This window comes from Zingiber officinale, chromosome 8B, assembly GCF_018446385.1.
Source record: "Zingiber officinale cultivar Zhangliang chromosome 8B, Zo_v1.1, whole genome shotgun sequence".
Lineage (NCBI taxonomy): Eukaryota > Viridiplantae > Streptophyta > Magnoliopsida > Zingiberales > Zingiberaceae > Zingiber > Zingiber officinale.
Window position 1 is genome coordinate 7,159,976 of NC_056001.1, and position 14,737 is coordinate 7,174,712.

Below are 14,737 nucleotides of genomic sequence, written 5' to 3' on the forward strand. Positions count from 1 at the left end.
ACTACGGAACCTTCATAAGCCAGTTGATGGATAGCCGCCGTACATTTTTGAAGTGGCGACAGACCTTTTCTCCCGCTGCATCTTCCCTCCATTTAAAAAGTCCACTAGGATGATTTTTCAAATCAATGACTATTTGCAAAAATAACTCTTTTCTCATTCGGAATCGTGGTCGGAACATGTCATCAGTATACACCGGTTCAACACAGAAATAATCGTTGACAAGTTGACTGTGTTCAGCAACATGTTCTCTGGTAATTGTTCTTCTTCTTTCTGTACTCCCATGATAATCTTGCACGAATTCAACCACTTTAAATTGATTGCGCACTACCATCATGAATAACGGTTCACCGGGATCTGATATTGTAGGGCTCGTTGTGTCTTCGGGAATATTAAAATGAACTCGAGAACTTTCTTCATTAGAATTTTTGTCGATATTTGGAGAGTTGAACAAATCCCTAGAATAATGATCGGAATTTTGATCCATTTTTCTCTAAATTTTTGGTATGTAATGAGTGTGGAATTAATGGAAATAAATGGAATTTAGAGCTGTTAGACGAGTCAATCTATGGTGGGGCGAGTCGGCCCGTGGTAGGCCAAACATTTGGCGGAGCAGGGCGAGCCGATCCATTAACTTAGCGGGTTGGGAAATTTTTAACCCAACACAATTTAAGGCGGGTTGTGGATTTAGCGGGCCAACTCGCAGGCCTATCAAAATTTAAAAAAATAAAAAAATATTTCATATCTTCAACATTTTATTTCGAAATTTTTTTATCAATTAAATGTATCCATAAATATATATTTTAAATATAAATGGATATAAATATATACTTATATTGAATGAAAAATATTTTTTTTATTTCAGAATTATAATAAAGAAAGATATAATGAACGTTGTCCAACGTTCGAAAAAATGATCGTTGTCCAACATTCGGTTGATATTTTTTTTCCAACATTCATTTTTGATTTTTTTTTCAAGGTTCCTATTTTTTAATTTGTTTTTTTACGACCTTTGTTTTTGTAACGTTCTACTTTTGGAATGTTCGTGTTTTTTTTTTTTTCAAAATTTTCGGTTTAATTAAATTTAAAAAAAAAATGGTAGCCCATCATTTTGATGGCCCCACACAAGAAGGAAATCATCTGATATAAATTTCTAATCACTTAACAAATATCCCCACCAATGAGGATATTTAAAAGAAAAAGATATTTAAAAAAATATCTCCGTCAAATATCTTCCAGTATTAAGATGTTCTAACATACACCTCAGCAATGCGAATTTTGTTTTTCTTACCGAAATTTATGTGCTATTTTTGCTTCACCATTGCGCCGCATCCGTGGCCGGCGAAAGGGAATTTTTTTTTAAATTCAAGTATTCAGACCTTATAAACCCTATTAATTCTGGAGGTAAACCGTTCTCTCTCGATCTGTTCAAAAATACTCCTGACAATTCGCCCAGATTTTTACAGTCGAAAATCTACTGTAAAATCGTCTAGGCTGGGTTGGCATCATGTTACTCTACCGGGGGGCAAAGCAAATGCATTTCATTTGACTAATAATTAAGGTGTTTTTAATTATTTTCAATCGTGCATCCACATTTTAATCACATTGTTTTAAATATCTTTCTTGATTCTACTTAAAAAGTCCATAAAAGAAAAAAAAAACAAGAGTATTGAAAGAACTTTTAACATTAACAAGAAAGGAAATACTAAGGGTGCGTTTGATTTTCCATCATTTTCATTTTCTGAAAAATACGCGTTTTCTAGAAAACAGAAAATAATTTTTTATCATTCTCTATTTTTCTAGAAAATGATAGTCAATTTTTTAGAAAACGCGCATGAAAAACGCAAATCAAACATCATTTTTCAGAAAACGCACATTTTTTAGAAAATGAAAATAAAAAACGTACGTACCAAACGCCCCCTAATATATGCTACAGTCCTGATGACAACTCATTGTTCTCTATATTCATCTTCCCATGAAGCAGACTTCTTTCTAAAGAAGAAATGACATAATAAACTCCATATAATGAGGAGGGTCAATGGTATGCCATGGTTCAGCAGCAAAACATTGGGCGGAATTACACCCCATTCTCCACTTGCAACTCTCGGATCAGGTCATGCGCTCTACATAATGGTACCATTAATTATACAAATTTCTACACCATTTCAACTCATACTACTTACTGTATTTTCTAAACCTTAATACTTACATATTAATAGAAGATTAGAAAATAGGCTGTATCTAACTTTAAAAAAAAATAAATGGAACTGTTACATCAACGATCTCTAGAATCGATCTCACGGATATAGAGGGATGTACATATAGATACATAATTAAAAAAAGTACATAACCGAGACATTAACCTAGGTAATGACACGTAAGCTGTGTCTAACTTAGGTTGTATGGGCTGTGTATTGTGCACAAGGGGATCAGGCTTCCTTTTGCAGCAGATAACCATGTGTGATTCCAACTTATTGCCTAAGTTTTACCCGTGAGTTTTCGCTCTTGGCATAAAGAAACTTTTCTCGGTACCATTGTTTCTGAATGGAAAAAAACGAAGTCCCTCCCTCCCTTATCTCCCGGCCGGGTTTCCATTGTCGTCGCCCTTCAAAAAAAACGAAGTCCCATCGGTCTCTCCGAAACGTCTCCGACTATCTAATCTCGGTAACCAATTCAATCCATTCCATTTTTGCGCTTGGTTCGTCGTTGTATTCATTACTCTCCCGTTCGGCGATTGGCATCTTTGCCCTTTCTTCTGCCACTTCGATAAATACTACTCCATAGCACCCAGAGGTTGTAGAATGTTCTGAACATTTTTTATTTTGTTTTCAGACAGGATCAGTCGATGTCAATGGCGTCGATTTGCGGGAAGCTGACCTCTTCTTGGTCGGCGTCTTCTCTCTGCGGTTCCGGGGGGCGCAGCCAGCATTCTAATTGGCAACCTCGTCGATGCTTCTTCAATCTTCCATCTGCTTCGCGCGGTAGCATATTTGTGGATAATCGACCCCTGACGGCTTTGTCGGCCACAAGCGCCGCACTGCGCCGCCCTTTGGAGGTCCGGTTCAATGAGGTGAACTTCTCGTTGTGATTGATTTCTGGGCTTGTTCCTTTCGTCCGATTTATTATTTTTCTTTATAAGCTAGGGTTTTCGAACATTGCGTCGCTCAGGTAATTGAATCGCTCATAAATCGAAACGATCTTGCGGAAGAAGAGGCGGAAGCGTGCCTTAAGTTTTTGCTCAATGAAGCGAACGAGGCTTTAATTAGCGCCTTCCTCGTGCTTTTGCGCGCTAAAGGCGAGACCTTCGAGGAGGTATGCCTAAAACTTTGTTAGACTTTGGATCTTGTAATTCCACAAGGGGCAACTTATGGGCGCTTCCTTTTCTTTCTTTTAACTGAACAGATTGTTGGATTGGCGAGGGCGATGATAGAATGCGCGGTGAAGGTCGATGGAATTGATGATGCAGTTGACATTGTTGGTACTGGCGGAGATGGGGTGAACACGGTTAATATTTCCACCGGAGCCTCTATACTCGCTGCAGCAGCCGGTCTGAATGTTGCAAAGGTAGAACAGGTTCATGATCCGTAAAGGCCGTAAACAATATACACAGGCAAATAATAAAGATACTTCCCTATTCGTGCAGCAAGGTAATCGATCCAGCTCCTCTGCCTGTGGGAGCGCCGATGTATTGGAGGCGCTGGGGGTGAATATCCAGTTAGGCCCTGAGGTAGTACTCTAGGAAACTCTTCTTTATCCTAAAACCTGTTTTTTTTTCTTAATCCTCTCTCAACTATAACTAGTAATGTTGAGAACTTGTTGTGGTGCAATCTGGCAGAATGACGGTATAACACCGCTTTGGCGAAGTTAAGGCTAGAGTTAGACTCTATATCTTTAAGACAAATTTGTCCGCACACGGTGCTCACGAAACACGACAATTGTCTCCCAAGATACAACGACTTTATCTCGCGATAGTAGCACTACAAATTGCAAGACCTCCAAACCGAAGAAGCTTCTCGAACTCTCCAATGCAAGTATGGAATGCAATGCTTGCTTTACTTGGCAGGAATTGAGTGATTGAAATGAGGATGTGAGGGATTTTATTTATACTAAATGAAGGGATATAAGAACCTCTTGGTTCAATTAGATCTCGTCCATCCATTTTGACTTGGATGATGTAAATCACATCCTTTCCTAAGAGACACACTACCTCTTCATTAGATGTCGCCCTTTAGAAATCAATGAATGAGATTGAGTCATCCAAAGGGCAGTTAAACCTTTCAAGTTGGATGAACAAGATTTGTCAATCTTGATCCAACGATCAAGATTTAATTTCTCATTTATATTAAATTTTCAACAATCCCTCACATGAATAAAAATTAATGTATGCATGTTATCACCTAAGGAGAGTTCAATTGAAAGATTATTGCTTCAGGAGAGGTAGCTTGTGGCTTTGAACCTTCCGTAGTAAAGTATCATCGGATTTACTATGCTGCTTAGTGAACACGATGTCTTGAACTACTCAACCGTTCGTGTAAACCAAGATAATGATACATACACAATAACATTTATCACTTGTTTATAGTTCTCACTGTTTTGTTCGTTTTGGCCATGGATAACATCTTGGATTCATAAGTATTTCATTAAAGCAGTTTGTCTTCATACTTATATAGATGACCTCTTATAAAGAGTATCCTACCATACTATACTTTTTTAAGTATAGGAGTCATTAAAAGTTTATAATTTAACTCCACTACATATCGTAGGTAGCACTTTTCCATCCTAGGAATGAGAGGGGAACTAGTCCAAGTGCTCACTCGAACTTTCATAATTTTGTTGTCCCATGGAACCAAAATCTTAGGATCTCCAATCAACAAGGTTGGGTTACCACTATGAATGTTCTTGTTTGTAGATTTTTAATCTCATGCCTCTTTATATGCAATATATTTGATCGCTATTCAAACCTTTTGTAAATAGATCCGTCAAGTTATCTTTCGATTTGACATAATCGACAGAGATAACTCCGTTAGAGATTAACTGCCTAATGGTATTGTATCGTCGACGAATATATTGTGACTTACCATTATACAAGCTATTTTGTGTCCTTACAATTGCCGATTGATTATCACAATATATCATCACGGCGAACACGGGTTTTTCCCAACATGGGATATCTTCTAAGAGGTTACGAAGCCATTCAGCTTCTTCTGCGACTTTATCTAAGGCTATAAACTCAGATTTCATAGTTGATCGAGCTATGCAAGTTTGTTTCATGGATTTCCATGACACTGCTCCACCACCAATGGTAAATACATATCCATTGGTAGATTTAGAGTCTTTTGTATCAAATATCCAATTTGCATCACAATAGCTTTTAATATTGCTGGATATCTCGTATAATGTAATCTATACTCTAATGTATATCTTAAATACTTAAGAACTCTTATTAATGCCTTCCAATGATCATCATTTGAATTACTTGTAAATCTACTTAATTTGTTGACTGCATAGGCAATATTCGGACGTGTGCAGTTAGTGATATACATCAAATTGTCAATTATCCTCAAATATTTCAATTGGGATACAGGTTCACTATGGCTCTTAACTAAGTGCAAGCTTAAGACCATCGGTGTTTTTATAGGGGAAAGGTCATATACATTAAATTTCCTTAATATTGTCTCAATATAATGAGATTGTGAAAAGATAATTCTATCTAATGTTTTATCGATCTTAATATCGAGTATAACGTCCGCTATACCCATATTGTTCATATCAAAGGTTTTGGTCAACATCTTCTTAGTAGTCATGATTAGATCATGATTACTACCTACATATAGGTAGATAATGACAAACGAGTCAGGTGTGCCTTTGATATATATGCATTTATCACACTCATTTATTTTAAATCCATTTGATATCATAGTTTTGTCAAATTTCTCATGTCAATGTTTAGGTGCTTGTTTTAGCCCATAAAGTGACTTCACAAGTCTACACACATTATTTTCTTGTTTTGGAGCCACAAACCCTTCAGGTTGTTCTATATATATTTCTTCTAATTCACCATTTAGAAAGGGTGTTTTCACATCCATTTGATGTATCTCAAGGTTATGTATTGCAACAATAGCAATGAGTACTCAAATGGATGATCCTTGTTACTGGTGAATATGTGTCAAAGAAGTCAAGACCTTCCTTTTGCTTGAATCCCTTTGCCACTTGTCTTGCCTTGTGTTTTTCAATAGTTTCATCAACCTTATATTTCTTCTTTAGGATCCATTTACATCCTAAAGGCTTTATTCCAGGTGGAATATCCTTCAATTCCCAAGTATAGTTTTGCATGATGGAATTTATTTCACTATTGATGACTTCTTTCGAAAAGGGAGTCTCGGAACTTGATAAGGCTTTGCTTATTGTCCTGTTCATTTTTCAACATATAAGTTATGAAATCAGGATCAAATAAATTTACTATTCAGGCCATCTTACTGCGTCTTGGTTCTTCAATATTTCTAAGATTATCTTTGCTCGCAGTTTCATAAGTTCTTTTATTTGAACTTTTTTTTTTCCTATCTTTGCAAGGAAAGATATCTTCAAAAAAAAAAAATATCACGTTCCTTGTTTCAATTGTTGTTCCAACATGTACATCAAGACTGCTGATTGTGCACCAAAAATCGATATGCATTACTATTATTCGCACATCTAATAAAAATGTAATCGATTGTCTTTGGTCCTATTTGATTTGCTTTGGCTTAGACACTTCCACCTTAGCCAAACACCCCCACACTTTCAGATATTTATAAGAGGGCTTATAACCCTTCCATAACTCATAAGGTGTTTTATTTTTCCTTTTGTGAGGGATTTTATTGAGAATATGGTTTGCCGATAAAATAGCTCCTCCCCACAAATTCTGGGGTAAACCCGAACTTATCAACATAGCATTCATTATTTCCTCAAGAGTTCGATTCTTACGCTCGACAATCTCATTTGATTGAGGAGAGTAAGGAGCTATCGTTTGATGAATAATGCCAGATTCTGCACAAAATTCATCAAATGGACTAGCATATTCTCCTCCTTGATCACTTCAAATTCTTTTAATTAGTTGACCAATTTGATTCTCAATTTGATTCTTATAATTTTTGAATACTTCTAAGGCTTCATCTTTGCCTTTCAATAGATACACATAACAGTATCTGTGCAATATCAATAAAAGTAACAAAGTACTTTCCGCCTTCTCTGGTTTGCACGAATTTTAAGTCATATGTTGAATTGATTCTAGAGGGGTCGTGCTTCTTTCCACTGAATGGAAAGACCATTTTGTCATTTTAGCTTCAACACATATTTCACATTTATGTATTGGATCAACATTAGATGTTGACAATAAATTTAAATTCACAAGTCATCGTAAAGTGTTATAATTTACATATCCAAGTCTATCATGCCATAAATTAGAACACTCGACCAAATAAGCATAATTTTATAATTTTATTGTCATTGAATTCACGGTGTACAACCATTACATTCATTTTGAATAAACCGTTCTCCATGAATCCTCTGCCTATGAATTGATCATTTTTTTTCAATACATATTTATTTGGCTCAAACACTAGCCTGAATCTAGCTTTGACAAGAGCCGACACTGATACTAAATTCTTTCGAATGTCGGGAACATAAAGCACATCAATTAGTGTCACTTCTTTGCCTGATAGTACCACCTTGCCAAGACCAACAATGTTGGAAGTTGCAAATTTGCCCATGACTAGTTTTCTCCCATTAATAAGGGTATAAGTTGAAAACTGGGCCTTGTCAGAGCAAATGTGTCGTGTGGCACTAGTATCGACCCACCACTGCCTTGGATTGTCCATCAAGTTGGCTTTAAATACAATGACAGTTAGGTCTAATTCTGACATATCTATTGGCATTGACTTATCTTCAGTCATGTGCACTTGAGTGATTTTCTTTAGATGTCGACAGTCTTTGGCCTTGTGATTCGGTTGCCATAGTTGTGGCATGTTCCTTGGAACTTCTTGGCCGTCCTTTAGCTCTGTCCTTGCTGAGATACTTTCTTTTCTTGCCAGTGTTTGGTTCTAGCAGATTTGCCTTTGCAAATATAAGCTTTTTTATTGATTCTGATTGCTTGCGATTATCTTCTTCAATCTGCAGTCTTACAATTAGATCTTCAAGTCCCATTTCTTTTCGCGTGTGCTTTAGATAATTTTTGAATTCCCTCCACAAAAGTGGAAGTTTCTCGATTATCGCGGCAACTTGAAAGGACTCATTCACTATCATGCCCTCGGCATGCAGATTATGTAAGATCAATTGCAACTCTTGGACTTGAATTGTCACAGTTTTGGAATCAATCATCTTGAAGTCTAAGAATTTGCCGACGATGAATTTCTTCATTCTGGCATCTTCTATTTTGTACTTCTTTTCGAGAGATTCTTATAACTCTTTTGCAATTGTCATTGGAATATACACGTATAACGTGTTGTCCAAGCCATTGAGGATATAGTTTCGACATAAGAATTTACTATGTCCCTAAGCATCATATGTCCCCCCTCTTATCTTTATCAGCCTTGCCTTGAGATATGGAGGGTGCATCTTTACGTATGAACCTCACAAGTTCAACATGGTTAGGTAAAATAACATTTTTTGCTACCACATTTTGAAATCCGTACCTGTAAACTTCTATAGTTTTTCGCCGTGTGCCGGTGGAACAGGAGCCGTCGATGATGAATCCATTAAGATTGCACGAATAAATTCGTCTTAAAATTGTTGGGATCTTGTTGTGATGCAATTTGAGCGCGGGCAGAATAACAGTATAACACCGCTTTGGCGAAGTCGAGGCTAGAGTTAGACTCTATATCTTTAAGACGAATTTGCCCGACACACGGTGCTCATGGAACACGGCAATCGTCTCCCAAGATACAACAATTTTATCTTGCGATAGTAGCACTTTAAATCACAAGACCTCCGAACCGAAGAAACTTCTCGAACTCTCCAATGCAAGTATGGAATGCAATGTTTGCTTTGCTCGGAAGGAATTGAGTGATTGAAATGAGGATGTGAGAGATCTTATTTATACTAAATGAAGGGGTATAAGAACCTCTTGGTTCAATTAGATTTCATCCATCCATTTTGAATTGGATAATATAGATCACATCCTTTCTTGAGAGACACACTACCTCTTCATTAGATGCCACCCTTTAGAAATCAATGAATGAAATTGAGCCATCCAAAGGGCACTTAAACCTTTCAAGTTGGATGAACAAGATTTGTCAATCTTGATCCAACGATCAAGATTTAATTTCTCATTTACATTAAATTTCCAACAAGTAATATGTTATAAGCAAATGAAATACGATTATATGTTTAAAACAGTATAATGCAATATATAAATATTCAAATGTGTTTCTTTTCATGTTTTGATCATTGAACGTTTTATTATTGCAAAAGGGGGTAAAAGGCTGTGTGAAGGAAGCAGGTATAGGGTTCATGATGTCCCCACTTTATCACCCAGCAATGAAAATAGTTGGTCCTGTCAGGAAAAAGCTTAAAGTGAAGACTATCTTCAACATTTTGGGTCCAATGTTGAATCCAGCAAGAGTGCCATATGCGGTTGTTGGTGTATACCAAGAAGAGATAGTAAGTAACTTTTGTCTGTCATAATTTATCAGAGTTTGAATTGTTTTTGTTTCAATCAATTAGAATAACTCGATATCATCATTAGTATCAAGCTTTGTATGTCAAAACTATTTGGGGTTGGGGTTCACTGAATGAATTTTATCTTACCATTAAATTAATTGAAAATTATACCATTAGTAATGTTTAAATTAGTTCGAATCATCTTTTAGTATATTGACTAGTATTTTCTTTGGCCTTCCTCCAACCTATTACACCTTTTACTCTAATTGATTTAACTCTTGTATCTATAAAATTTATTGGTCGCCTTTGGATATATCATATCATCTCAGTTTATTTTCTCTCTTGATTATAGTTACACATAATTACTTTTTGGTGATAAAATTTATAAAGCTAGAATGAGTCATGTCCATTAGTTTGAGATGAATAAGTATGGTAATCCATATGCCTATATATTCTAATGGTGTTCGCCTCTCAAATGACTAATAATTTTGGGATGGAATGAATTTCATTCCAATTCCATGTAGTTTCTGAGCCAGGCCTATACCTCTAAGTCATGATCAACGTGAAGGTGTCTATTGATGGTATGATGCTCTGCTTCCATTTGTCTCACATGGACAAATGTCTGAGAATATGTTGTAAGGTCACATAACGCCTATATCTAATCACCTTAGGGAAATTCAGGTTGTGGAGAGGAAAAGAATTCCAAAGTATTTGCACTTATGGTACAATATTTGTGCCTGAGTGTTTTTATTTGTTTAGATCATAGTGGTTGCAAAGAATTAAATCTTCAACTATTAGTTTCTCCTAAAAAATACAATTATTCCCACGTGTTTAGATAAAAGGGCAGTCTGGTGCATGAAGCTCCTGTCATGAAGGATCCCTTGTACGCAACCTTATATTGCTTTTTACAAGAGGCTGTTTCTAGGATTCGAACCCGTGACCTTTAGGTCACAAAGCAACAACTTTACCGTTGCAACAACTTTACGTGTTTAGATAATGAAGGAAAATTATGGATGCTGAATTCTTTCTCATCTTGATCAGGTACACAAAATGGCTAAAGCATTGCAGAAGTTTGGAATGAAGAGAGCATTAGTAGTTCATTCTAAAGGTTTAGATGAGATAAGTCCACTTGGTATGATCAAATCTTTTTAGTGAACCTTTTTTGGTTTAGCTTTTATCTAATTTGGAACTAGTGTCCATGCTTTTTTTTTTCTCATCCAATACAGTTTCAATTTTTTTACTGATTATGTTACAAACTGATTTTCCCTGCAGGATCTGGATATTTCCTTGATGTCTCTCCGACAGCAATAAACAAACTATACTTTGAACCATGTAGGCTACTCATTTGTGCATCTTTTTCCAGATAATTATAATTTGACTGAATCAAAACTAAACTCTCAAACTGCAATAATAATGTGTTATCCCATTCCTATAATCTTTAAGCCCCCTGTAGTTTCCTAGTAAATGAAATACATGGTGATGCAGTGGACTCTGGTATTCCTCGTTGCACTCTAGAAGATCTTAAAGGAGGCGGCCCACAGTTTAATGCAGAAGTTCTTCGAAGAGTATTGTCCGGTGAAAAGGGGCCAATTGCTGATGCACTTGTAAGGCAGTTCCTTTTTTGTCAATTTTAGTTGCTGTTTCAATTTTCTCAGCAGCAACATGTCTCTTCAGTTTTAAAGTAAATTCGAAAGCAAAATGACTTTTTTTTTACAGAATACTGGCTAGCTTAGCTAGTTTTCATAGGCTCTCTACTCTTTACATAGCCAATTTATCCTTTAGGGGTTTTGTTGCATCATCTTATTGCATGGAAATGAGTGGTTGCATCTTTCCCACAAGTCATAGTAATCTTGCAAATAAACTGATTGGTGGTAATTTAATAATGAAAATTTCAATTTTAGCAGCTATAGGAGTCTTCTATTTTTGCTGATCAGTTTCTTTAGACATTTTTTTTTAATTCTCTGCCAACATTAAAACTACTTGAAGTTATATACTAGCTGTAGCTTAAGTAGAAAACTGTTGTTTTAATATTCTATTATATGTAGAAGGTAGAATTATGTTAATAAGTTTATGTTGAGAACCTCCAATTGAAAGCTTTGCACTTCATACTATTTTTTGTTTTTTGTGAATGAAGTTGCTCTTTTGTTACTTCGTTCTCTCTTATCCTTTTGATTGACTGCTGTTATTTGCCCCAAATCCTCTACATTAACATTCTTGCTTGATCAAATTTAAAAGCTTCCCAATTATTCAAGTTGAATATAGCAATGGCTAGAGTTTACTGAAACTTACATCAGGTGAAGTATACTAAGAACATCTCTGTGCTTGCATTTGGTCTCTTTATAATCCCGTCAATGATGCAGGTTCTCAATGCCGCAGCTGCTCTTCTCGTCACCGGCCATGTGAGTAACTTTAGTGATGGTGTAGCACTAGCTCAAGAGACGCATCGATCTGGGAACGCCATCAACACGCTAGCTTCCTGGATTGCAGTCTCCAATGTTGGTTAATAGTTTCCATTTGGTTTTGCTGTTTCGGTTCTGCTTGCTCATAAAAAAGTAGTTCGTTGCTACTTTGTGTGCATGGATACTTTTATCCTCTAAAATTTTCTCACATTTGCATTGTTGTATACAGAGACCATGATAAGCAAATTTGCGGTCTCTATGATCAGCTCCTCGATTGGTTTAAAAAGCCTAGTTGCTGGATCTATCTGCAATAAATTACTCGACTTCCTCGTTGGGACATGCTGAGGTAAAGGTAGAATGTGAAGCCGAGTGATATTATATTTATCAATGCAATAAATGTTCAACTTGAATAATTGTGGAATATTGATTAATGTGGATGACCCTGTTTATCTGTCGTGATTGGGATGCTGACACTTGTATATGGATAACAAAGCCTTGTTCTTTCATTTTAGTTTCAATGCCGCTTTTAACTCAAGATGGTTTGGGAGGACAAAATTTGATAAATTGCTATCAATGATACTGATGACTCATTTAGTTGACATTGGACCCCTGAGGAAAATATCTATTTTTAGGAGTGCAATAGACCAGGATTAAAAAAGGGCAATTACCCCAAGTGCAATATATACTGCGGTGCCCGTATCAATGTGGTATTGCTGTCCATATGTACACACGGTTGAAGTGAAAAATTTCGATCCTGCGTGATGTTTTTTTGTGTCTATTTAATTAAAATATAAATTTTTAGACCAGCCCGGAGGCACATGACCATCGGCATTATTACAATTTAATAAATTAAGAATACGTCATTTATGCACGATTGGGCCATGTGAAGAAGATGCTTTCTTCGTGTCCCCGACCGGCCTCGCCTACCACCAACAGGCCACGTGCCCTTCACATGGTTGGATACATACCGGCACTGTCGCATTCTTGCACGACTCGGAACGATTAAAACGCAAAGAAGGGCAACCGACATAAATTTCATAACAACTTTTCTTTGCGTAATAAAATTAGCCTTCCGGGTAGACGATGGAGCGTTATAAATCTGTCATATCCGTCCTTGTCTACCCGTTCTCCTCGTTCCTGTATCGCTCACTCCTCGCGTAGGGAGGCAGCTAAGGTAAAGAGATCAAATCTTGATTCTTAATCTCTCCTCTCTTTTTTTTTTTCGCACAATATTTTTTCAGCTTATTCTTCCTCGATCTGAGCTTATGGTTTCGCCAATTTTTCCCTCAATTTTGAGCTAAGATTTTGGCTATTTTCTAGTTTATCTTCGATGACAAACTTTTGATGTTCTACAGGCGTTCTGTTTGTGGATCTCGAAGAGATCGACTTTGATCGAACTTTAAAATGAACCACTGCGCTGTGCAACAGAACGCTTTAGCTGCCTGGGAGGACTGGGAGGAGATGGGGGGATCCTTCGCCGTCGCTGGTGCAGACCGCAAACACCCGGCCATCTGCCCCAAGCACCAGCGGATGGCTCCCCTTCCTTCCGTTGCTGTCCCGGTCCGGCCCTTGCGACGGATTCCGAGGTGATTCCCTTCTCCTCTTTGATCGACGCTCGTACGTTCACTAATTCGATTGCCCCAATCTTATCTCTTATCTTCCTTCCCCGTTTATGCAGTAATCACTTGGATCTGTTGGATCCTTGTGATCCGGAAGCTGGAGCAGTGTTTCCCGGTTTCCTTCTTCCAAAGGCGAGTTTTTTTAGCTTTCCCCCTTCCAAAGTTTTTTTTCCCTTCCAATTCATTGGGTAAAGGTAAAGCTCTCAGCTATAGCTGTTGTTTCTATGATCTGACAAATTCTTCGCGTGTGTGTGCAGGGTGAAGGAGCAGAGAACTCCGTGCCTTCATCCCCCTCGTTCTTCTGTGGCTCTCCACCGAGACGGGTGGCGAATCCCGTTGTTTTCGACTCCCGCTTCGGAGAGGACCGGCCGCCGGTACCCGTCGGTCATTTTCCGGCGATCCAGTCCAGCTTGAGCGCGCCGATTCTTCCGGCACAGAAAGGCTGTCCCTCTGCCAAGATCAGCTACGAGCCTGCCAGGGTGCGAATCGAGGGTTTTGATTGCCTCAACCGCGACCGGCAGCGCTGCAACAGCATCACTGCTGTAGCCTAGACGACGACGACAACGACCACCTTGTAAATGTGTAGACTCTAATCATTAACATCCACTATTAGATTCTAAATAACAGAAACAAAGTTTGAGAGCAAAGTGAGAGAACTGAATCTGCAAATTGGATTTCAATTGTCTCGCATCTTGTTTAGTCTTTCATTTTCCGAGTAGGTTTTGCGTTTTTGGTTCTTTTGTAGATTTGAAGTGAAATGAAGGAGTGTAAGCCTTCTAAGCTCATGTGCTATTGTATTCTATGTCTAAACTGGGGCGTTGAATTGTAAAACGAAAAATAGGCTCATTCATGGAGTTCCATCCCAGTTTTCATGTTGTGGGAGTTCTTTGATTTATGCTGCAGTTGAATGTTCCTGTGCGTTTTTGTGTGATGCTGATGGAGAAGTTCGAGTAATCTGCTTGACGCATTAATTTGTTTTTGTCGAACTCATCACGAGCAGCATGCGATAACAGTACCAAGAGTATCTTTGGAATGCCCGACGATTTTGGTGCGATGGTAAACAGTGGGACAGACATTTTATTAGGTTCG

At 37.5% G+C, this 14,737-nt stretch overlaps 2 protein-coding genes across 3 annotated transcripts; both read left to right on the forward strand.

The window, feature by feature from the left end:
* Positions 1 to 2,518: 2,518 nt before the first annotated feature.
* On the forward strand, positions 2,519 to 12,535 carry LOC122016495 (anthranilate phosphoribosyltransferase, chloroplastic-like). Of its 2 annotated transcripts, XM_042573810.1 has the most exons (11): positions 2,519 to 2,661; positions 2,830 to 3,067; positions 3,166 to 3,309; positions 3,400 to 3,561; positions 3,641 to 3,724; positions 9,442 to 9,630; positions 10,672 to 10,762; positions 10,903 to 10,962; positions 11,116 to 11,234; positions 11,991 to 12,125; positions 12,259 to 12,535. In XM_042573810.1, the coding sequence occupies exons 2-11, from the start codon at positions 2,843 to 2,845 to the stop codon at positions 12,265 to 12,267; spliced, it is 1,218 nt and encodes a 405-aa protein (XP_042429744.1). In that variant the 5' UTR covers positions 2,519 to 2,661; positions 2,830 to 2,842; the 3' UTR covers positions 12,268 to 12,535. The 2 variants fall into 2 exon arrangements, with proteins under 2 accessions (XP_042429744.1, XP_042429745.1); XM_042573811.1 differs by lacking the exon at positions 9,442 to 9,630.
* Positions 12,536 to 13,053: 518 nt separating this feature from the next.
* LOC122017764 lies at positions 13,054 to 14,520 on the forward strand. Its single transcript, XM_042575453.1, has 4 exons — positions 13,054 to 13,203; positions 13,385 to 13,615; positions 13,708 to 13,780; positions 13,906 to 14,520. The coding sequence occupies exons 2-4, from the start codon at positions 13,434 to 13,436 to the stop codon at positions 14,197 to 14,199; spliced, it is 549 nt and encodes a 182-aa protein (XP_042431387.1). The 5' UTR covers positions 13,054 to 13,203; positions 13,385 to 13,433; the 3' UTR covers positions 14,200 to 14,520.
* Positions 14,521 to 14,737: the final 217 nt, after the last annotated feature.